This window comes from Chiloscyllium plagiosum, unplaced genomic scaffold, assembly GCF_037043375.1.
Source record: "Chiloscyllium plagiosum isolate Xiang-an unplaced genomic scaffold, Cpla_swu_hap1 HiC_scaffold_10, whole genome shotgun sequence".
In the NCBI taxonomy this organism is placed as follows: domain Eukaryota; kingdom Metazoa; phylum Chordata; class Chondrichthyes; order Orectolobiformes; family Hemiscylliidae; genus Chiloscyllium; species Chiloscyllium plagiosum.
In genome coordinates, this window is record NW_028270148.1 from 96,598,687 (window position 1) to 96,624,452 (window position 25,766).

General features: G+C 47.4%; 1 protein-coding gene across 2 annotated transcripts in view; it reads left to right on the forward strand.

The window, feature by feature from the left end:
- The first annotated feature begins 15,487 nt into the window (after positions 1-15,487).
- The window catches only part of lrp11 (low density lipoprotein receptor-related protein 11), a 34,524-nt gene continuing 24,245 nt past the window's right edge, over positions 15,488-25,766 (forward strand). Inside the window, exons 1-2 of one of the 2 annotated variants that reach the window (XR_015758506.1) lie at positions 15,488-16,230; positions 20,064-20,221. Coding sequence is in view for 1 of the 2 variants with exons in the window: in XM_043696451.2 (XP_043552386.2) it covers positions 15,705-16,230; positions 20,064-20,221 (684 nt within the window). In the remaining variant the exon portion in view is untranslated. The remainder of the gene's footprint in view (positions 16,231-20,063; positions 20,222-25,766) is intronic. The other variant, XM_043696451.2, reaches the window with a different exon arrangement.

The window sequence follows — 25,766 nt, forward strand, 5'->3', positions numbered from 1 at the left end:
ACCACCCTTTCAGATAGCATACTTCAGAATACAGCTTTCACTGGGTGGTAGGGAGGGGGTGCTCAGTCCTTAGCTCCCTTTGTGTCCTTACAACTGAAGGACTCCTCCATTGCCAGACCATAGCAACACGACGGCTGGAGGAAGAGCACCTCATCTTCCGCCTAGGAACCCTCCAACCACAAGGGATGAACTCGGATTTCACCAGTTTCCTCATTTCCCCTCCACCCCCACCTTGTCTCAGTCAAATCCCTCGAACTCAGCACCGCCTTCCTAACCTGCAATCTTCTTCCTGACCTCTCCGCCCTCTCCCCCACTCCGGCCTATCACCCTCACCTTGACCTCCTTCCACCTATCGCATTTCCAATGCCCCTCCCCCAAGTCCCTCCTCCCTACCTTTACCTTAGCCTGTGGGACACACTTTCCTCATTCTTGAAGAAGGGTTCATGCCCGAAACGTCGATTCTCCTGCTCCTTGCATGCTGCCTGACCTGCTGCGCTTTTCCAGCAACACATTATCAGCTCCTTACAACTGAAGTCAATCGGTGTCCCTTGGTTACTGAGCTTCCTGTCAGTGAGAAACAAAAAACATTCTAATCAGCCCGCCCAGAGTTATTACACACCTCTGCAGCATGCCAGGCTTGAACCTAGGTCTTCTAGACCAGAGGTAGGGGCACTACCACTGTACCATAAGAGGCCTCCTGCCACTGGAAAGACTTTTTAAAAAAAGTCCCCGTTCAGAGATTGCAACACCTCTGGACTAAATGGAACTTGAACCCAAGTCTGGCTGCACTGTGCTACAACAGCTCCCCCTGTCAGTGGAAATGTTTTTTTTGTGTAGGTAAAAACAATGACTGCAGATGCTGGAAACCAGATTCTGGATTAGTGGTGCCGGAAGATCACAGCAGTTCAGGCAGCATCCGAGGAGCAGTAAAATTGACGTTATCAACCTGTGCAGAAATACCACACAGCACTACAGCAAGTGGGACCACAACCCTGACCTTCTGGCGTAAGAGAGGGACACTACCATGTACCACAATGTCATTCCCCTTGCCCCACCAGTGGAAAAGTATTTTCTAACTAACGTGTTGAGAGATGTTATTACATATCTCTAGAATAGCTGGGACTTGAAGACCTCCACCTGGTTCAGAGGTGGAGACAATACCACTGTATCACAAGAGTCCCCCTGCCAGCAGAAGGTATTTACTTAAATGTGATGCGCCTGTGTATTCAAGCTTCTCTTGAACCTCCTCCGTTCAAAGGAAAGCAATCCCAGCTTCTGTAGAGTTCCTAATACACCTCTAATAATGGAACTTAGTTACTGATATCATCAAAAGAAAAAAAAAATCCCTCTAATACTAACAGTGAAAAGGCATAAAGGGTCTAGGTTACACATTAAGAATTAATACTAACCAGCTGTTCTACCTCAGTGACATAATTTACATGGATTCGTCTCTTGCCTCATCAAACTGAGCGATTAGACAACTTGTGAAGGATGGGAGATTAGGCTCTTTCCCGGAGAAAGGGGAAGACCAGAGATGATGGAGCAAAAGTAGTTCATTGTGTTTCCCTTCTCCCCCACCCATTCAACGTGGTCACGGTTGATCAGATAATCTTCAACTCCACTTTCCTGTTATTTCCCCATAAACTTCAATTTCCTTACCAATTAAAAAATTGTTTATCTGAGCCTTGAGTATACTTAATATATACTTGGTAAAGAATTCCACAGATTCATTACCCTCTGTGTGATGAAATTTCTCCTCATCTCTGGCTACTGGTGCATTTAAGTCAAAAATGTGTAGTGCTGAAAAAGCACAGCCGATCAGGCAGCATCAGAGGAGCAGGCGAGTCAATGTTTTGAGCTTAAGCTCTTCATCAAAAATGAGGGGTAGCCAAGGGGTCTGAGACATAAATGGGAGGGGGGTGGAAGTGGAGAGGGAAGGTAGCTGGGAATGCGATAGATAGATAAAGGTGGGGATGAAAATGATAGGTTGGAGAGGAGGGTGGAGCTGGACCACAACTCCTCTCATCCTGCCTCCTGCAAAACACTATCCCTTATTCCCAATTCCTCCAGCTCCACCACAGCTGCTCTCAGGAGGACCAATTTCATCACAGAACATCCCAGATGGCCTCCTTCTTCAAAGACCGCAACTTCCCCTCCCACGTGTTCGTCAATGCCCTCCAGTGCATCTCCCCCACTTCCCGCACCTCTGCTCTTGAACCTTACCCCTTTAATTGCAACAAGGATGGAACGCCCCTGGTGCTCACCTTCCACCACTAACCTCCAGATACATTGCATCATTCTCCACCATTTCCGCCACCTACAAACAGACCCCACCACCAATGATATATTTCCTTCTCCTCCCCTATCTGTGTTCCAAAGAGACCATTCCCTCCGCAAACTCCCTTGTTAGGTGCATGCCCCCCACCAACCCACCCTCCACTCCTGGCACCTTCCACTGCCACCACAAGAAGTGCAAAACCTGTGCCTACACCTTCCCCCTCACCTCCGCCCAAGGCCCCAAGGATCCTTCCACATTTGATAGAGATTTACCTGTACTTCCACACGTCATCTAATGTGTTCATTGCACTCGATTTGGTCTCCTCTACATTGGGAAGACAGGACGTCAACTTGCAGAACATTTCAGAGAACATCTCTGGGAAACACACACTAAACAACCCCACTGCCCTGTGGCCGAACACTTAACTCCTTCTCCCACTTCATCAAGGCCATGCAATTCCTGGGCCTCTTCCACCACCAAACTCTAACCACCCGATGCCTGGAAGAAGAATACCTCATCTTCCACCTTGGGACCCTCCAACCACATGGGGTTAATGTGGATCTCACTAGTTTCCTCATTTCCCCTCCCCACCTCACCCCAGATCCAACCTTCCAACCCAGCACCACCTTCTTGAACTGTCATACCTGTCCATCTTCCTTCTCACCTATCCACTCCACCCTCCTCTCCGACCTATCACTTTCAACCCCACCTTCAGCTACCTAACACATTCCCAGCTACTTTTCCCAAAGCCACACCCCCTCCCAATTGTTAGCGCAGATGAAATGATATTAGTCCGAGCCCAGAGTGCGGTTCAACAATCGGTAACGTTTATTGCTACAGTAACGCCGGTGGAGACCAACTGAGGTCCGAATCTCGGCTGCTCTGCTGTTCCCGCATGCAGCTACATATTATATACCTTTAGTTGCCAGGATGTGTGGAATTTGAGGATGAATGGGATGATAATTCCCCATCATCACTGGAGTAGATGCAAATAGTATGTTTCCTGCCATCCCAGGAGAGTTGCAGGGCACGCACAATAGGGTGCTAATTGGTTTATGTAAAACGGGTCCAGGTATTATCTGCTTGTCTCTCTCTGTGAGGGCAGGGGCTAGCACCCCCCTTTGTTCCCTTGGGGTGTTGGTGTGTATTGGTCTATCTGTTCCTGTCTGGTGGATGCCTGTCCTTTGTGTCAGGTTGGTTCCGTATCGATGGGTATGGGTCAGTCTCTTGATGTGATTAGGAGATGGGTTTCCCATATTAATTAATTCCGGAGTTTTGGACTATGAGTCATGGGTAGTGTTGGTCTAGTGTGCATTTGATGTGTCCTCTGTCTCCTATCTCCCGGTCAAGTGGGCGGACCGGCAGCTGCTGAGTTCTGTGGGTTTAAAGCTGCGACTGCTGTTTAAAACACAAAATGAATTCTTATAGTTTCCTGATGTAGGCATAGTCCCGTGGCAAAAGCAGGGTGGCTCTGATGCCCGCTTGCACATTGATCTCTCAGCCTGTTCAGGCCATCCCTCATCCCTGATGAAGAGCTTATGCTGGAAAGATCGACTCTCCTGTTCCTCGGATCCTGCCTGTGCTTTCCCAGCACCTCACTTTTTGACTCTAATCTCCAGCATCTGCAGTCTTCACTTTCTCCCATTGGGGTACTTAATCCTTATTCTGACATTGTCTCATCTGGTTTTAGCATCTCCCACAAGGGGAAAGAACATCTACACATCTATCCTGTCAAGCCCCCTAAGAATTTTGTTTGTTTCAATAATTCATTTGTATAAACTCAAATGACTATAAGCCCAATGTACTCAACCTCTCCTCAAGAATATCTTCTCAAATCCAGGATGAACCTTCTCAGGACTCCAATGCCAGCATATCTTTCCTTAGTTAAGGATATCAAAGCCATTCATAGCGTTCTATAGCTGGTATGGCTAGTGCCACAGATAGTTTCCCTATTTTTATATTCCATTCTCTTTGAAATACAGGCTAAAGTCTATTTGACTTCCCTACTAGCCATTGAACCTGAATGCTAACTTTTAGTGGTTCATGCAAGGGGACACAAAGGACATTACTCCTTACTGCAGCTTTCTCTATTTAAATCACATTCAGTTCCTCTGATCCTCCTGCATTGCCTCACGTTTTCCCACATTATATTCCATCTACCAAGTCTTTGCCTGTCTAGAACCCTCCATGAACACTTTGCATCATCCTCACCACTTGTTTTTGACATATTTTTGTGTCATCCACAAACTTGGCAATAGTATATTCACCTTCCTTATCCAAGTAATTAATATATATTGTAAATAACTATGATCAGAGCATTGATCCCTATGCCACTCCAATTGTAGAACTGCCAGCCTGAAAATGCCCCTTCTCCTAATTTTCTGTCTTCTATAAGTCAGCCCGACCTTTATCCATGTAAATATACTACCCCCCCACCCCACCCCCGATGCCATGGGCTCTTATCTTGTTTGATAGAGTTATGAGTGGTACCTTATTGAATGCCTTTTGGAAATCCAAATGTATTACATCCACTGGCTCTCCTTGTGACAATGCTATTGCTGTAAGAGTTTTTTTAAGAGAGATTTTAATGTAGAGGTGGCTAGCAGTCTACTAGAACTACTAGAGTAAACAGTTTGTAAGGCCTTGGAATACTCTTTTTAAGTTGGAACAGCCTGAAAGGGTGTGGTCAAATTCCTACAAAACCACGATCTTTCACTTTGAGCAGAGGCTGCCGGGGTTGTGAAAAGATGTCACACCTCAGTTTGCGACAGCTGAAAGTTGGAATTTTCTCTCTTTCAATATTGTCTTTTGATGTTTTTTCCTCTTGAACTGGAGAACTGCATGTTTTCTGAATTTGCCTTTTGCCAAGAGTGTGTTAATAGGATGTTGCTGTATTGAAACTGTTAATTAGTAACAGTTCCTGTATTTGTTGTTCTGTTAAATTTTTCATAGTGTTAAGTTATTCCAATTCTTTATTCATTTTGTTCTATTTTAACTACAGTGGATAAATAAATTGTTTTGCTTTAAATCAGGTAGTTTGACACATCAAATTGCATCTGGAACACACCACCTTACATTTACCTTTAAAATTAAGAAACATTAAGGTGTAGACTATCTTCTAAATAGTTTGAAGGGGGTTTAGTCTGGTCCATAACACCTTTTGTCTATTCTGCTTGTTACCTTGTCAAAGAATTCTAACAAAATTGTCAGGTATAATTTTACCTTCATGATACCACACTGCCTCTAGTTGATTATATTATGCATTTCTAAATGTTCAACTATTTTACCCTTTATAGTAGACCATAGCATTTTCCCAAGGACAGATGTTAAACTAACTAGCCTACAGTCACATGTTTTTGTTTCTGTCCCTTTTTGAATAAGGTGTTACATTGGCTACTTTCCTTTCTATTAGGAATTTTCTAAAATCTAATTATTCTTGGAAGATTACAGCCAGTGCATCCTCTATCTCTGCAGCTACTTACTTTAAAATTCTAGAATGTAACCCATCAGGTCCGGGGACTTATTTGTTTTTAGCCTATTTGTTATGAAGTTGAAGGCATGTATGATACATTTAAGAGAGTGAATGATGTTCTGCACTAAGAGCTTACAAGAGCAGTCCCAGAGTGTATGGGAGAATTGAATATATGTAACATTTGGCTGTGAAATAGATACCTGAGTTGGTTGCTGTTTTGACAACAGTTCAAATTTAATCAATCAGTTTAATATATGAGGAGAAAGTGAGGTCTGCGGATGCTGGAGATCAGAGCTGAAAATGTGTTGCTGGAACAGCGCAGCAGGTCAGGCACCATCCAGTGATACTGAGGAAGGAGATGTGGCTGTGGTGGCGAGTCTGTTTGAGAATGTGGCTGAAGAAGGGCTTATGCCCGAAACGTCTATTCTCCTGACCACTGGATGCTGCCTGACCTGCTGCGCTGTTCCAGCAACACATTTTCAGCAGTTTAATATATGCCCCAGGATACTAAAACTCAATCGAATTTGAAATTATTGTTTTGCCAACATTGAACTAATGAGACAACCCCATGTTGGGAACATTAAATTTGCAGGCATTTTGAAAATCAGACAGAACAACTGCAATCGAGGGCCAAGAAATTAAGAACACTCTCTATCAAAGGTAGCTTTTCACATGAAACGTATGGCTTGAAATTAAATTGGTGTAATTTTAATCTGTTTTATTGGAAAAGTATACTGTTGTAGATTTGGAGGCAGGTAATTAGCAGCTAAAAGAAAGGGGGGCTTAGAGTTGTGAATAATCATTGTTTAATGTTCACTTTTAGGGTTAAAGAATACATTTAAATAGTGGAATTTAGAAGTTCTCTGTCACTCATATTTTAACAGCTCATGAGGCAAGGTGAGCTTTTCTGGGTGATTGGTATAATTAACAGAAGGATTCACCAGCGTGTTGTAACACATTAGTTTCCCTAGTACTTTATCTCTTGTGATAATTATTGTGCTTACTTCCTTACCTCCCCCCCCCCCCCCCCGCCCCCATCCCCACTTCAGTGCCTTGATGATTTTGTATTGTTGAAATGCTATTAGTATACTCTACCATGGACAGTAATGAAAATTTCTTATTCAACTCTTCTGTTATTTATTGTTTTCCCATTATTATTTCCCCAGCCTCATTTTTAAGGGGTCTATATTCACTTTGTCCTCTCCCTTCCTTTTTAAAGAAGCTCTTACTGCTGTTTATATTCGTTACTAGTTTGCCATCAGTTCATTTTCTCTCTATATATGCATTTTGGACAGTTTTTTGTTGGATTTTGAAATTCTCCCAATCCCTTTGTTTACCACTAATCTTTGCAACATTCTATGTTTTGTTTTCTTTCAATCTAACACTATCCTTTACTTCCTTGGTTAACCATGGTCAACTTATCTCCTTTCTAGAAGCCCTTTTCCTTGTTGGAATATGTCTTTGTTGGGGCATTATGAATTCCTTTCTTAAATGTCTTCAATGTACCCCAACAATGCTAATCTCTTTTCTTAGTTCACTCCAGCTAACTCTGTCCTTATCCTTACATAATTACCTTTATTTAAGTTTAGCACAGCTGCTTACAACTCAAGTTTCTCTCACTCAAACAGAATACTGAATTCTACCATGATTCGATTACTGTTTCCGAGGGAATCCTTTACTCTGAGATAATGTATTAAATCTACTTCATTACAAATTTCCTGATCCCAGATTAGATCTTCAATATTGTTCAAGGAAACTGTCCTGACTAAATTCCATGAATTTTTCCTCATGGTTACCTCTGTCAATTTGATTTTGCCAATCTATATGAAGACTAAGCATATTAATCACTAATGCTCTGCCTTTTCTTTTTGCATGACCTCATCTTGTAATTTATTTTTTGTTTTACAGAACTGTTAATGTTAAGGGCTAATAGATTGCATACATCAGTATCATCATCTTCCCTTTTTTTTACCTCAACATATGATCATCTTCTGATCGAAAATAATTTTTAGCTATTTTACTTACTCCATCGCATAGCAACAAAACTACCCCACCCTTCCTTTCCAGCCCCTTTTGACACCACAGCCCCCGAATATGTAATTGTTTACTGCCTTGAAACCTTTGTCTCCATGATGACTATAAGATCACACCAGTCATGGGGAGGTGACAGCTAAATGGCATTACTATTAGAATCTTAATCCGGAGACCCAGGGAATGTTCTGAGGACCCAAGTTCAAGTCCCGCTGCAGCAGATGGTGGAATTTAAGTTCAATAAAAATCAGGAATTAAAAGTCTAATGATGACCCTGAATCCACTGTTGATTGTTGGAGGAAACATAATTCAAGATAAGTCTTTACTTGTGTGAAGGTTGATATGGAGATATTTTCACTTGTAAAACTAGTTGCCAGCAAAACAAAATCATTGGGAATGAATCCAATAACGAATTCAGGATACATTTCTCAATCCAGAATAAGTAAGAACATATGACTTGCTACCACACAGACAAATTAGGGCAAATAGCAGAGATCAAACATTTAGGAGAACGTGAGCACTGCTGATGCTGAAGATCAGAGTCGAGAGTTTGGTGCTGGAAAAGCACAACAGGTCAGGCAGCATCCGAGGAGCAGGAGAATCGACGTTTCAGGCATAAACCCTTCATCAGGAATGAGGCTTTTGAGCCAAGAGGGTAGAGAGATAAATGGGAGAGGGGTGGGTTGGGAGGAAGATAGCTGGGAGTGCGACAGGCAGGTGAAGGTGGGGGTAATGGTGATTGGACAGAGAGGAGGGTGCAATGGATAGGTGGGAAGGAAGACGGACAGATAGGACAGGTGATGAGGGCGGTGCGAATTGGAAGGTTGGATCTGAGATAAGGTGGGGGAGGGGAAATGAGGAAACTGGTGAAATCCATATTAATCCCATGTAGTTGGAGGGTCCCAAGACAGAAGATGAGGTATTCTTCCTCCAGGTGTCGGGTGGTTAGGGTTTGGCGATGGAGGTTTCTGCAGACATATCTACTGCAAAGTCACCAGCTTGGAATATTGAGCAGAAAGCACTTACAACTTGATCACCTCTGACATACCAGCCAGCGAACAGAAAGTTAGTCACCAAAGCATGGTGACTTCTGACATAGAGTCATAGAGATGTACAGCACGGAAACAGACCCTTCAATCCAACCTGTCCATGCCGACCAGATATCCCAACCCAATCTAGTCCCAACTGCCAGCACCTGGCACATGTCCCTCAAAACCCTTCCTATTCATATACCATCCAATGCCTTTTAAATGTTGCAAATGTACTAGCCACCACCACTTCCTCTGGCAGCTCATTCCATACACATACCACCCTCTGCATGAAACAGTTGCCCCTTAGGTCTCTTTTACATCTTTCCCCTCTACCATAAACCTATGCCCTCTAGTTCTGGACTCCACATCCCAGGGAAAAGACTTTGCCTATTTATCCTATCCATGCCCCCCATAATTTTATAAACCTCTATAAGGTCACCCCTCAGCCTCCGACGCTCCAGGGAAAACACCCCAAGGCTATTCAACCTCTCCCTATAGCTCAAATCCTCTAACCTTGGCAACATCCTTGTAAATCTTTTCTGAACCCTTTCAAGTTTCACAACATCTTTCTGATACGTGATATTCCAACAGTAGCCCAACTAATGTTCTGTTCAGCTGCAACATGACCTCCTAACTCCTGTACTCAATACTCTGACCAATAAAAGAAAGCATACCAAATGCCGTCTTCACTATCCTATCTACCTGTGACTCCACTATCAAGGAGCTATGAACCAGCACTCCAAGGTCTTTTTGTTCAGCAACACACCCAAGGACCTTACCATTAAGTGTATAAGTCCTGCTAAGTTTGCTTTCCAAAAATGCAGCACTTCACATTTATCTAAATTAATCTTCATCTGCTACTTCTCAGCCCATTTGTACATCTGATCAAGATCCTGTTGAAATCTGAGGTAACCCTCTTCGCTGTCCACTACACCTCCAATTTTGGTGTCATCTGCAAACTTACTATCTGTACCTCTTATGCTCACATCCAAATCATTTATATAAATAATGAAAAGTAGAGGACCCAGCACAGATCTTTATGGTACTTCACTGGTCACAGGCCTCCACTCTGAAAAACAACCCTCCTTCACCACCCTCTGTCTTCTACCTTTGAGCCAGTTCTGTATCTAAATGGCTAGTTCACCCTGTATTCCATGAGATCTAACCATGCTAATCAGTCTCGTATGGGGAACCTTGTTGAATGCCTTACTGAAGTCCATATACACCACATCTACCACTCTGCCCTCATCAATCTTCTTTGTTACTTCTTCAAAAAACTCAATCAAGTTTGTGGGACATGATTTCCCATGCACAAAGCCATGTTGACTATCACTAATCAGTCCTTGCCTTTCCAAATCCATGTACATCCTGTCCCTCAGGATTCCCTTCAACAACTTGCCCACCACTGAGGTCAGGCTCATTGGTCTACAATTCCCTGGCTTGTCCTTACTACCTTTCTTAAACAGTGGCACCACGTTAGCCAACCTCCAGTCTTCCAGCACCTCACCTGTGACTATTGATGATACAAATATCTCAGCAAGAGGTCCAGCAATCATTTCCCTAGCCTCCCACAGAGTTCTAGGGTACACCTGATCAGACAAAAGTGAAGCATGTAGACGCTGGAAATCAGAGTTTAGATTAGAGTAGTGCTGGAAAAACACAGCAGGTCAGGCAGCTTCCGAGGAGCAGGAAGATCGACATTTCGGGCAAAAGCCCTTTATCAGGAATGAGGCAGGGAGCCTCCAGAATGAGATGGGGTGGGGCTGGGGAGAAAGTAGCCAAGCATACAACAGGTGGATGGAGGTAGGGATGAAGTGATAAGTCAGAGAGGAGAATGGAGCTGATAAGTGGGAAGGACAAGTAGGACAAGTCATGAGGATGGTGCTGAGCTGGAAGGTTGGAACTGGGGTAAGGTGGGGAGAGGGGAAATGATGAAACTGGTGACATCCACAATGATGCCCTGGGGTTGAAGTGTTCCAGGTGGAAGATGAGGCTTTCTTCCTCTAGGCATCAGGTGGTGAGGGAGTGATGGTGGAGGAGGCCCAGGACCTGCATGTCCGCAGCAGAGTGGGAGGGGGAGTTGAAATGTTCGGCCATGTGGCGGTGGGTTTGATTGGTGCGGGTGTCCCAGAGATGTTCCCTGAAGTGCTCTGCAAGAAGGCATTCAGTCTCCCCAATGTAAAGGAGGCTGTATCGGGAGCACAGGATACAATAAATCACATTGGTGGATGTGCAGGTGAAATTTTGAAGGATGTGGAAGGCTCCTTTGGGGCCTTGGATGGAGGTGAGGGGGGAGGTGTGGGCGCTGGTTTTGCAATTCCTACGGTGACAGGGAAAGGTGCCAGGAGGGGAGGGTGGGTTTCTGGGGGGGCATGGACCTGACCAGGTAGTCACGGAGGGAATGGTCTTTGTGGTCTTCACATGGACCATCTCTGACACCTCCCTCCCCTTCATGGACCTCTCCATCTCCATCAATGACAACCGACTTAACACTGACATTTTTTACCCACTGACTCCCACAGCTATCTGGATTACACCTCTTCCCACCCTACCTCCTGCAAAAATGCCATCCCATATTCCCAATTCCTCTGCCTCCGCCATATCTGCTCCCAGTTCCACCAGAGAACACACTAGATGGCCTCCTTCTTTAAAGACCATAATTTGCCTTCCCATGTAGTTGAAGATGCCCTCCAATGCATCTCATCCACATCCCGCATTTCTGAAGGCTTCCCATTTTCCAGCTGTCCCTTTACCTGCAAACATCTGTGCCCAATCAGCTTTTGAAAGTTCTTGCCTAATACCAATTTAGAACTTCAACTTTTGATCCAGTCTATCCTTTTCCATCACTATTTTAAAACTAATAGAATTATGGTCGCTGGCCCCAAAGTACTCTCCCACTGACCACCTCAGTCACCTGCCCTGCTTTATTTCCCAAGAGTCGGTCAAGTTTTGCACCTTATCTAGTAGGTACATCCACATACTGAATCAGAAAACTTTCTTGTGCCGACTTAACAAATTCGTCTCCACCTAAACCCTTAACACTATGGCAGTCCCAGTCTACGTTTGGAAAGTTAAAATCCCCTACCATAACCACCCTATTATTCTTACAGATACTGAGATCTCCTCACAAAAGTGTTTCTCAATTTCCCTCTGACTATTAGGGGGGTCTATAATACAATCCCAATAAGGTAATCATCCCTTTCTTATTTCTCAGTTCCACCCAAATAACTTCCCTGGATGTACTTCTGGGAATAACCTCCCTAAGTATAGCTGCAAAGCTTTCCCTTATCAAAAACTTCACTCCCCCCACGCCCCCCCCCCCCCCCCCCTTGCCTCCCTTTCTGTCCTTCCTGTAGCATTTGTATCCTGGAACATTAAACTGCCAGTCCTGTTCATTCCTGAGCCATGATTCTTTAATTGCTATGATATCCCAGTCCCATGTTCCTAACCATGCCCTGAGTTCATCTGTCTTCTCTGTTAAGACTCTTGCATTGAAATAACTGCAGTCTAACTTATAGGTCCTACCTTGTTTGCTGCTTTGTCCCTGCCTGCCCTGACTGTTTGACTTGTCTTTGTTCTCAACTGTACCAGTCTCAGATTGATCACTTTCCTCAGTATCTCCCTGGGTCCCACCCCCCCAACTAGTTTAAATCCTCCTGAGCAGTTCCAGCAAATCTCCCTGCCAGTATATTAGTCCCCTTCCAATTTAGAAGCAATCCATCCTTCTTGTACAGTTTGAGGTTATAACAGGTCTGCCTTGATTGCTTCTAAGGATACCCACACAACTTATCAGTGCCAAGTAGATCCGTTCTGCTAGCAGTGGGTGCCCTTCCCCTTGGCAAACCTAAATGATGGCACAAGATGATCAGGAGCACACTCAGAGATTTATGAGGTTGAAAGCAGTTTTCTACTTCACTGCTGTCACTCCGCTCAGGAAAGACACAGCCACACACATTGTCCCCTGCAACTCAGAAAAATATCTATTTTACCAGCTGTTCACCTGGAGTGATCCAACCAGAAACCTAGGTCAGCACCACTCGCCATTTCATTCTCATCCCTCGCTCAATCAGGGCCATTGTAAGGCAAATAGTGCATGGCAGAACCAACAAGCCACTCCTGGAAGAAAACAAAATCATCCAGTTATGGGCTTAAAAATCCAGAAAATCGAATAGGGGAAAATTATTAATGAAAGCAATTCCAGGACACTATATACAGGGGGCAGCAGTCTCTCTCAGGCAGATCCCAAATCAAATTTAGTCATTCAAAATTACTTTCAACCTTTGGCTAACCATTTTATTTCACTTTATCGATTTTGTACTTGATCCATTTTTAATCAATCAATTTTCAGCTTTTTATCTTTTAAAAAACTGATGATTTCTCTGATTCTTGACAGAGTTGTACAACATAGGCAATATTAATTAAAACAAAATTATAAATAAATGTCTAATTATATAACTAACTTTTACACAGAAAAATGCTTGCTCTGTGTTGTAGAGGGCCTTTGGATTTTCTACAGCCAGGTTAAGGGGGGTCATCAAAAACAAAGATAAATAATCTTGGAGAGATAAACACTGGTCCCTCCTGTTCTCTCAAGTAGATCAAAATACCTCATCGTCTTTCAAATTTGATTCTTTAGTGCTCTTAAATTCTCAGGATTCAATGTTGATCCAAGTCTTTAATATTGAACCTGATGATTAATTTAGCATTGACCTCTGAGATTTATTCATTGCACAGTGGCTCAGGGGTTAGCACTGCTTCCTCACAGTACCAAGGCCCCGGGTTCGATTTCAGCCTCGGGCAAATGCCTGTGTGGAGTTTGCATGTTCTCTTCGTATCTCTGTGGGTTTCCTCTGGATGTTCTGGTTTCCTCCCCCAATCCAAAGACGTGTACATCAAGTGAATCGTCCATGCTAAATTGCCAATAATGTTAGGTGCATTAGTCAGCCGTAAACATAGGGAAATGGGTCTGGATGGGTTACTCTTCAGAGGGTCAGTGTGGACTTATTGAGCCAAAAGACTTGTCTCCACATTGTAGGGAGTCTAATCTCACGGTTAAACCTTTGTCCAATTTCTTATCTCCTGTCTTAAAACTATGCCCCTTTTAATCAAATAAACACAGGATACACTGGAGAAACTGAGAACGTTTGGTAGCATGGGTGGAGAGAGAAACAGAGTTAATGTCTTGATCCAGGAATGGCAGAAACAGTAGGAGCTCTGAAAGGTGATAATTAGTGGGAAATTTTAACCTGCATATTGACTGGAAAAGACAAATGAGCAAAGATAGTGTACATGAGAAGTTCATTAAATCTTTTGGGGATATTTTATTAAATTAGCATGTTCTGCAGCCAAGCAGAGAGCAGGTAATACTAGACCTTGTGATGTGCTACAAGATAGGATAAAATAATGGTGTTATTGAGAATGCCAACCTAACTAGCAGCAATTGCATTTATGGCTGAATTTTACATTCAATTTGAGGGAGAGAAGACCATGTTCAAGTCTACTGCTGTAAATTTAAATTAAGGGCAAATATGAGGTGCCGAAAGCAGAGCTAGCTGAAGTGATTAAGGTCAAAGGGTTGGTCAACAGAAATGCTATGTCAGCCTGAGAATAAATTTCAGAATATAACAGGAATAAACATTGTTATGAAGTTGAAAGCATGTACTGTACCTTTAAGACGGAGTGAAAGCTGAAAGCTGGTAAAATTACAGCATTTAAAAGGCATCTGGATGGGTATATGAATAGGAAGGGTTTAGAGGGATATGGGCCAAATGCTAGCAAATGGAACTAGATTAATTTAGGACATTTGGCCAGCATGGACAAGTTGGACCAAAGCGTTGGGTTCTATGCTGTACAACTCCATGACTCTTCACTTAAGGGATGGAGGAATTCAAGGAAAATTGCAATCACCAAGAAAGTGGTACTGAGCAAATGGTTGGAACTGTGGGCTGATGAGTCATTCAATTTTCATTTGCAAATATCTTACTTATGTAAATTTAAATGTAAATTGAACAACAAAGGACCCAATACTGAGCTCTCAGAACTCCACTACAGTAAGCCTTCCAATCACAAGACCACTGGTACACCATCACAGTTTCATTTTGAATACAACTTTCACTGTCCTTTGGATCCTTTATTTCTCTCTCTCTCTCCATCTCCCACCCATTTTCTCTCCCATTACTCTCCCCTCACTCCTCCCATTCCTATCTTCCATTCTTCAGTCTCTCATGGCCCCCAAACCTCTTCCTCCATCTTTCGCTCTTCCCCCTTTTTCCAAATTCCATCTGCCCTCTCTGTACCCCTCACTTTCTCCCTCCCCTCCTGCCCCCCTCATCTTCATCCCCTCGCTCCCTACCCTCCCCGTCTCCTTCCGCCTCCCTCTTGTCGCGCCCACCATCGTCCCCTCCCCTCTCCACCCCATCCCCATTACCCTCACCCCCTTCCAATCCCCGTCATCTCTTCCTTAACCCCCTCCCCTCCCCTCCCAGTCATCCTGCTCCCCCACCCCTTGCCCCCCTCCCCTCTTCTCCCTCCCCCCTTCCCCTCCCCCCTTCCCCTCCCCCCGTCCTCTTTCCCCTCCCCCCGTCCTCTTTCCCCTCCCCATCATCCACCCACACCCCCCACTATCACCATTACTCCCTTCCCTTCCCCTTTATCATGGGGGGGGGGGGGGGGAAGAGTGCGATCCCGGGTGAGGGTGAGGGTGATGTTGCGGATCCTCCTCCCTGCGCCGTGCCTCTGGTCCCTCCTCCCCGGGTGTGAGTGAGTGAGTGAGAGAGTGTCCCGGCGGTGACTGTGTGGGTGTGTGCGCGGAGCCTCCCCCTCGGGCCCTCGGGGGTGGGCCCTGGGCCGGACCATGAGCCGCTGAGTTGTTGCTCGGCCGCCGCTGGGAACCATGCCCGGGCCTTGGGCGCTGTCCTACCGGCTGCTGGCGGCCTGCGTGTGCCTGAGGGCGGCCGGAGCCGTGTCCGAGTCCGGGCAGCGGCAGCGGAGATCCGGCGGAGGCTGGGGCCCTCAGGCCGAGGCCTTGGGCCGCTGTGAGTCCGAACTGAGCCCGATGCAGGACTACATCATCCGGACCCGGGATTCGCTGAACGCCGGCGCCGCCTTCCTGAGCTCCCCGAGCGGTATCAGCAGCCCGGCGGAGTGCGTGCGGGCCTGCTGCCGCCTCCCCGGCTGCACGGCGGCGGTGGTGGAGCGGGAGCGGGAGCGGGCCCGAGCCCGGGGAGGAGGGGGAGGCCTGGACTGGGCCCGGGGCCTGAAGCTCAGCCACAACAGCGCGGCCGCCCTCAGCTGCTACCTCTTCAACTGCACGTACCGAGGCCGCGATGTGTGTCGCTTCTCCCCGCATCAGGGATACAGCAGCTTCACCCGGGGACACAGCGGCAACTGGCAGCCGGGGCCCGGTCACCATGGCAACCGTGAGGGCCCTTCATCCTACAGCACCCCCCACATTCCCCCCCACATTCCCCCCCACTCCCTCACCCCCCCCCCCCCACTCCCTCACCCCCCCCCCACTCCCTCACCCCCCCCCCCACTCCCTCACCCCCCCCCCACTCCCTCACCCCCCCCCCCACTCCCTCACCCCCCCCCCCACTCCCTCACCCCCCCCACTCCCTCACCCCCCCCTCACCCCCCCCACTCCCTCACCCCCCCACACACTCACCCCCCCCACGCTCACCCCCCCCACGCTCCACCCCCCCCACGCTCCACCCCCCCCACGCTCCACCCCCCCACACTCCACCCCCCCCACGCTCACCCCCCCCACGCTCACCCCCCCCCACGCTCACCCCCCCCCACGCTCACCCCCCCACGCTCACCCCCCCACGCTCACCCCCCCCCACGCTCACCCCCCCCCACGCTCACCCCCCCCCACGCTCACCCCCCCACGCTCACCCCCCCACGCTCACCCCCCCACGCTCACCCCCCCACGCTCACCCCCCCCCACGCTCACCCCCCCACACGCTCACCCCCCCACGCTCACCCCCCCACGCTCACCCCCCCACGCTCACCCCCCCCCACGCTCACCCCCCCCCACGCTCACCCCCCCCACGCTCACCCCCCCCACGCTCACCCCCCCCAACGCTCGCCCCCCCCCACGCTCGCCCCCCCCCACGCTCGCCCCCCCCCACGCTCGCCCCCCCCCACGCTCGCCCCCCCCCCACGCTCGCCCCCCCCCCACGCTCGCCCCCCCCCACGCTCGCCCCCCCCACGCTCGCCCCCCCCACGCTCGCCCCCCCCACGCTCGCCCCCCCCACGCTCGCCCCCCCCCACGCTCGCCCCCCCCCACGCTCGCCCCCCCCCACGCTCGCCCCCCCCACGCTCGCCCCCCCCCACGCTCGCCCCCCCCCACGCTCGCCCCCCCCCACGCTCGCCCCCCCCCACGCTCGCCCCCCCCCACGCTCGCCCCCCCCCCACGCTCGCCCCCCCCACGCTCGCCCCCCCCCACGCTCCCCCCCCCACGCTCGCCCCCCCCCACGCTCCCCCCCCCCACGCTCGCCCCTCCCCACGCTCGACTCACCCCCCCACACTCACCCCCCCCACGCTCACCCCCCCACGCTCACCCCCCCCACGCTCACCTCACCCCCCCCCACGCTCACCCCCCCCCAACGCTCACCCCCCCCAACGCTCACCCCCCCCAACGCTCACCCCCCCCAACGCTCACCCCCCCCAACGCTCACCCCCCCAACGTTCACCCCCCCCAACGCTCACCCCCCCCAACGCTCACCCCCCCCAACGTTCACCCCCCCCAACGCTCACCCCCCCCCAACGTTCACCCCCCCAACGTTCACCCCCCCAACGTTCACCCCCCCAACGCTCACCCCCCCAACGCTCACCCCCCCCAACGTTCACCCCCCCAACGCTCACCCCCCCAACGCTCACTCCCCCCCCACGCTCGACCCCCCAATCCCCCACCTCCTCGCTCACCCTCGACCCCCCCACCTCCTCGCTCACCCTCGACCCCCCCACCTCCTCGCTCACCCTCGACCCCCCCCACCTCCTCACTCACCCTCGACCCCCCTCCCTCACCCTCGACCCCCCACCCCCTCCCTCACCCTCGACCCCCCACCCCCTCCCTCACCCTCGACCCCCCCACCCCCTCCCTCACCCTCGACCCCCCACCCCCTCCCTCACCCTCGACCCCCCACCCCCTCCCTCACCCTCGACCCCCCACCCCCTCCCTCACCCTCGACCCCCCACCCCCTCCCTCACCCTCGACCCCCCACCCCCTCACTCACCCTCGACCCCCCCCTCACTCACCCTCGACCCCCCACCCCCTCACTCACCCGCACCCCCCCACCCCCTCACTCACCCGCACCCCCAACTCCTCACTCACCCTCAACCCCCCCCTCACTCACCCTCACCTTCGCCCCTCACCCTCACCTTCACCCCTCACCCTCACCTTCACCCCTCACCTCCAACCCCAACCCCACCCCCTCACCCCCAACCCCACCCCCTCACCCCCAACCCCACCCTCACCCTGTCACCCCCCACCCCACCCTCACCCTGTCACCCCCCCACCCTCACCCTGTCACCACCCCACCTTCACCCTGTCACCACCCACTCACCCTCTCACCTCCCCCACCCTCACCCTCTCACCTATCCCCAACCCTCACCCTCTCACCCCTCCCACCCTCACCCTCTCACCCCTCCCACCCTCACCCTCTCACCCCTCCCACCCTCACCCTCTCACCCCTCCCACCCTCACCCTCTCATCTATCCCCAACCCTCCCACACCTATCCCCAACCTCTTCATCATCTCTCCCCCATTACCCTATCACTCCTCCATCCCCATCAACCTCACCCTATCCCTATCATCCTCCTTCACCCCCACCCCTCCCTTGCCTCCTTCACCCCCACCCCTCCCTTGCCTCCTTCACCCCCACCCTTCCCTTGCCTCCTTCACCCCCACCCCTCCCTTGCCTCCACCCCCACCCTCCTCAAACTCAGCCCCATTATCCCTACTCACCCCATTGTCCCCCCGTTATCCTCCCCCTCACCCCCCGTTATCCTCCCCCTCACCCCCCCGTTATCCTCCCCCTCACCCCCCCGTTATCCTCCCCCTCACCCCCCCGTTATCCTCCCCCTCACCCCCCCCGTTATCCTCCCCCTCACCCCCCCCGTTATCCTCCCCCTCACCCCCCCCGTTATCCTCCCCCTCACCCCCCCGTTATCCTCCCCCTCACCCCCCCGTTATCCTCCCCCTCACCCCCCCGTTATCCTCCCCCTCACCCCCCCCTCACCCCCCCGTTATCCTCCCCCTCACCCCCCCGTTATCCTCCCCCTCACCCCCCCGTTATCCTCCCCCTCACCCCCCCGTTATCCTCCCCCTCACCCCCCCGTTATCCTCCCCCTCACCCCCCCGTTATCCTCCCCCTCACCCCCCCGTTATCCTCCCCCTCACCCCCCCGTTATCCTCCCCCTCACCCCCCCGTTATCCTCCCCCTCACCCCCCCGTTATCCTCCCCCTCACCCCCATCATCCTCTCACCCCCTCACGATGACCTACCCCCATCATCCAAGCCTCCATCGTTCATCCTCATCCTCACCCCCTTTCCCTCTCTGTCATCCTCACCCACCTCACCATTCTCAACCTCACCCCAACCCCTCCCACATCATCCTCATCCATTTGCCTCTTTATGAATGATTCTTAAATAGGTTACGTTAGGAGGTCAGTTGCCAAAATAGGTTTCCACTCTGAAACTACAAAATGAAGGAGAGCTGGAAAGAAGTCATTTAAGATTCCAAAATGAGTTGAGTGCAGATAGAAACTACTTCTGTGAAATAAATCTTGACATTAGAAATTCTTGATCATTTGTTGCCCTTTACATAGAGGTCATTAACTGGTTGAACAATCTGTATTAATTTTGCCCCCAACCTCCCTATGTGGATGAAATGATGAACAGAACATTTTCTGTCCACTTAAGAGCAGACAGGGTTTTGATTTACTGTCTTTGATGAAAGAAGTAATCTGAAACAGTGCAGTGCTGTATGAGAGTTTTGGCTCAGATTTTGTGCTCATGCCTCTGGAGCAGGACTCAAACTTGGAAGCTGCTGATTCAGAGCACGAATATTACCAATAGAACTAGGCAGATCACCTTTCAACTTGTCATGCTTTTATAAATGATTCAAGAGACAAAAAAAGCATTTTATAAGTGCTTAGTCAGTGCATTTTACAGCTAAAGCACTGACTCCCTCGGGACCTTGACAAGGTGAGTTTAGATTTACCTTGCTGTTTGTTTGCTCTCCGGCAGGAAATGATGAAGCCCCCCACTGTGATGCAGGTCAGGATTTGGCCTTGTTACTGCCCACTGACTGGGTGCTGCTGGACGGGAGAGGCAGTTCTGACGATCGGGGAATTGTCCGATATGAATGGACGTTACTACAAGGAGATCCGTCAGTTGATATGAAGGTATTTGATTTCTAATGGAGTTTCTCCCTGCCGGTCTGTGCTGTGTTCTCCCTTTTTTGATGAAAGGGTCAAGGGGACAGATGCTATGACCTGAACTAACAATCTTAATAATCACCTTCAAATTGGACCTATTGTAGCCCAAATTATTATGATCTGTCTGCATATCAAACACTGTGAGAAGGAAACTGAAAATGCTGGCAATAATGGGTCAGGCAGCATTGTGGAGAGGGGAAGAATGTTTTAGGCCAATGATTTATCATTAGACTCTCGACAAGAAAGACTGAATGATTAAAATGTCCAAGAATTCAAGTCTGTATCTTCGACTGATAGTGTTTATGAGAATGAGGCACTGAAGTCAGAATCCAGTTAATGGTTCTGCTGTGAATACTGTCCTGGGCCCATCGATAACATTCGTCTGGCGCTTAAGTGCAATTGTGATAGAATCTTGGAATTGTAATTTTAGAAACTTATCATTCTCAGCCTGGAATTTACTGAACAACGGTACATTTCCCCAGGAAAGACTGAAAGTAAAACACAGCAATCTGCTTTACTGTGTCAGTAAATTGTGTCTCCTTATTTCTGGAGTTTTGCATTCAGTTGGACATCTATTCAGCCTATTTAGTGTTACCTGTTTCCTTGTTGCTTGTTATATAACCTGTACACCTGTGTTTGCATAGTACATGAAGGACAAAGAAGTCAATAATAGAGCAGTAATGTTATGGTAATTGGAATAACCTACTGAAAGTCAAATGCTGCCAACTGGAGTTATCACAAAACTTAGATTTTTTTTAAGTAAGTATGCAGAATTCCCATTTACTGGTCTTTTAGACCCAGGTTGACAGCACAAACCAGATGTTTGTACCTAACAGAAATTACTATTTTTTTGCAAACAAATAGATTCTAGCTATAGGTAAGGAGTTAATAATCACCGAATAACCATCTACCTGAAGTCTTAACACTGTACGTTACTACTACCTCTGGTTAAGAGGTGCCAGTCACTCTTGCAATTAGTTTCAGGACATTAACTTCCACTACTCATCATTTGCCTGTAAAGCAATTAATGGCACATCGTTGGAGGTATAATGCAGGGAAAATGTGAGACTGTGCACTTTGGAAGGAAGAATATAGCAGCTGAATATTATTTAAATTAAAAAAAGACTGCAGACAACAACAGCATGGAGGGATTTGGAAGTTCTCTTGCATGAGTTGCAACAAGCCAATATACATATTCAGCATGTAATAGGGAAGGCAACTGGAATGTTGGCCTATGTCAGTGGGAATGCTGTGTGAAAATAGGAAAGTGCTGATAAAACTATACAAGACATGGGTCAGACAACACGTGGAGTTCTGTGAACAGGTCTGGATTTTTATCGAAGGAATGATATACTGGTATTTGAGGCAGTCCAGAGAAGCTTCACTAGGCTGATTTTGGTTTTGGAGGGATTTTCTTATGAGGGGAGGTTGAGTAGGTTGGGCCTGTAATCATTGGATTACAGGGGTGATCTTACTGAAATGTACAAACTTCTTAGGGGACTTGACAGGATAGATGTAGAGGCATTGTTTTTCCATGTGGGAGAGTCTTGGACTGAGGTCATAATCTCAGAGTAAGGAGTCATGCAGTTAGGACAGGTGAGGGATGCTATTTTTCACTGAGGGTAGTGAATCTGTGGAATGCTTTACCACACAGGGTTGTAGAGACTGGGTAGTTAAGTATATTCAAAGTTAAAAATCACACAACACCAGCTTATAGTCGACCATGTTTATTTGAAAGTACTAGCTTTCAAAGCACTGCCCTTTCAACAGGTAACTAGTGGGGGGATTGTAAGACACAGAATTTATAGCAAAAGGTGATAGTGTCATGCAATTAAAACGATATATCGAACCAACCTAGATTGCTGTTACCTCTTTCATTTTTTTAGAATGGTTTGCGGGTTTCGGTTCATTAATATATAAATCCTAGAACTTCTTTTCAGTCACATGCTCGAGATAACTTAAGGTTTTATATTAAAAGAAAGTGACAGCTCAGTTCAGACAGTGTATTAAAGATGTTAGTGTGTCTGCATCCCAATCTTCAGTCAGACTGGTTGTGTTTCCAAAATACCAATTTATAAAATGTTATATGGATTGACTGCCTGCAGATTGTGTTTTTTGAGCAAAAATCCGCAAGTATAAATTTATGCGGTGAAATTGTATTAGCAGGTGCATTCTATTTTTGCTCAAAAAGCACACAATCTGCAGGCAGTCGATCCATATAACACTTTATAAATTCCGACTTTGGGAGTAGGATTGGACTGAGGGTGATTTAGCAGTTTGGATCAGAAATTGGCTAGCTGAAAGGAGACAAGATAGTGGTTGATGGGAAATGTTCATCTTGGAGTTCAATTACTGGTGGTGTACCGCAAAGATCTGTTTTGGGGCCACTGCTGTTTGTCATTTTTATAAATGGCTTGGATGAGGGTATTGAAGGATGGGTTAGTAAATTTGCGGATGACACTAAAGTCGGTGGAGTTGTGGACAGTGCAGAAGGATGTTGCAGGTTATGGACGAATATAGTTAAGCTGCAGAGCTGGGCTGAGAGGTGGCAATGTGGAACAGTGTGAGGTGATTCACTTTGGAAGTAGTAATAGGAATACAGAGTACTGGGCTAATGATAAGATTCCTGGTAGTGTAGATGAGCTGAGAGATCTCTGTGTCCATGTGCATAGATCCTTGAAAGTTGCCACCCAGGTTGATAAGGTTGTTAAGAAGGCGTACGATGTGTTAGCTTTTATTGGTAAAGGGATTGAATTTTGGAGCCATGAGGTCATGTTGCAGCTGTAAAAAACTTTGCAACCGCATTTGGAGTATTGCGTACAGTTCTAGTTGCCGCTTTATAGGAAGGATGTGGAAGCATTGGGAAGGGTGCAAAGGAGATTTATCAGGATATTGCCTGGAGGGAAGGTCTTATGAGGAAAGGCTAATGGACTTGAGGCTGTTTTAATTAGAGAGAAAAAGGTTAAGAGGTGACTTAATAGAGACATACAAGATGATGAGAGGATTAGATAGGGTGGACAGTGAGTGTGTTTTTCCTCAGATGGTGATGGCTAGCATGAGGGACATAGCTTTAAATTGAGGGGTGATAGATAGAGGATAGATGTCAGATGTAGGTTCTTTACTCAGAGAGTAGTAAGAATGTGGAATGTCCTGCCTGCAACAGTTGTAGACTCGCCAACTTTAAGGGCATTTAAAGGATAATTGGATAAATATATGGAGGATAATGGAATAGTGTAGGTTAGATGGGCTTCAGATTGGTTTCACAGGTCAGTGCAACATCGAGGGCCGAAGGGCCTGTGCAGCGCTATAATGTTCTCTGGGTCTGGTGGCTTCTCACCCAAACATCCAAAGGCCCAGTCTGTTCAGCTACTTGGGAGCCAATCACATAATTGTAAGCAGTCAGGAGGCGTTTGTCATTCAATAACTCGTCACTTGTCCATAGAACGATCAGCTACTTACTGACAGCCGGATCTCCATTCGTACACAGCTCCTTGGCTTTCCCCACTGTTTAAATATTATGAATGTTGGGTAACTTGCTTTTAAAAAGTGCATTTTTCTTTCAACAATCCTTAGCTTTTAAAAGTTTTTTTTTTCTTTTCCCATTTCAGTCCACAATCAGACAAAAAAAAGAACAATAAAAAGGTATGGTCTTTACATTAGGTCCAGTCAATAACTTGCTGGCAGCCTGCTGTGTGAGTTGAGAAGCTCTCAAACTTCCTTCTGACCATACTGAACAGCCATTCCTTTTTCTTGTCTAACTACATTATACTAACATGTCTGAATTTAAAGACAGAAACTGAGATAAAGTAGAATAATGGCTGATGCACAACAGTATAAAGTAATAATTCATTCTGAAACACACCATTGCTTTATTGTTCACCTTACTATCACTTGCCTCTTCTCTGCTGTGGCTTCACCCTTTGACCATCTTTCAATACTATGCTCGATCTCAGTTGGCTGTCTCTTTCATCTGCCAAGATCAGGTTTTCCCTTGCCTTTTTCTGCTGCTCTATAATAATTTTCAACTCCCTCTGAAGTGCCCCCAAGCTTTGAATACTGCATCTAGGCAAGAAATGAGTTAAAGGATGTCGTAGAGTTATACAGGATGGAAACAGACCCTTCAATCCAACCAGTCCGTGCCAAACATAATCCCAAATTAAATTAGTCCCACCTGCCTGCTTCTGGTCCATATCCCTCCAAACCATTCCTATTCATTTACTTATCTAGGTATCTTTTAAACATTGTAACTGTGTCCACATCCTCCTCCACTTCAAGAAGTTTGTTCCACATGCGAACTACTCTCGGTGTAAAATAAAATTGTCCCTCATGTCTTTTTTTAAATCTGTCTCCTCTCACCTTAAAAATATGCCCCCATACTTGAAATCCCCTATCTTAGAGAAAAGACATCTACCATTCTGTTCAAATATTTGACCCCCTCCCCCAACTCCCAGTCGCAACCTTTAGTTTATTGATTTCTGTTCCCGTCAGTACTTCTCTAAACCTGCCCTTGAAACTCTCCCTTTTGAATTCCAAAATGTCATCCTACATACACTTCTCCTGTCACAATCTCACTCAGGGCCATGATGCTACCCCTGTTAACTTGCACTCTGCTGCTACATTCTACCAGTGTGCTTTAGATGTATGTTGCATATTAAAACAAATGCTGATTTTTAACTCTATAATCTGGAGTATGTTTCGTGCTTTCACACTGTAATCCGAAGACCTCTGCATCACTGTAACACAGTAAACCTTCCTTGGGATATTCAGGTAACTTGAAAAAAATGCAAAATTTATGTAAAGTTTGTTTTCATGACTTCAATTCAGCTGTTAATCATTATAAACCTTGTGAATTACACTGTTATTATCAGGGGAACATGAATTGCATGCTAAGTGATAGCATTACAAAACTGATGGAAAGTTATTCAGTGCATCTCTAAAATGAAGAAGTATTATGTTTTGTTTACCATTGCCAGTTTTGAATCAGAAGGTCACGGGTTCAAGTCCAGTTGTCGAAATATTATCACAAATAAAGACTTGGGCTCAGGAGTGTTGCATTTGTGGATATTTCAATTTTGGATCCAGATGTTCAACAGATCCTGTCTGCTTCCCCAGTTGAATGCAATGGGCAGAAGGATTTGAGAGACGTTGACAAAATTTTCTCACTTGAAGGGTGGTGGGAATCTGGGACACTCTGCCTGAGAGAATGGGAGAAGCAAAGCCCCTCATCCACAGTGTAAACGAAAAGTGCTTGGAGTTCACTTGGAAGTGCTGAAAGCTGGAGAGCTACTCGCCAAGAGCTGCAAAAACACAGTGGTGATGAATAGCATGTTTTTGGACAGCAAAAATACAGTCAGCCAAAGGTTTCCTCCTGTGCTGTTTTGTGCCTTTTCCTAAATCATTCAATATTTTCATACTTAGAAACATCAAAGGAAACTGCCCCAGTGCCCTGAACAACATTTATCCTTTAACTAACATCAGTGAAACAGCTTATCTGCTTGTTATCCCATTGGCT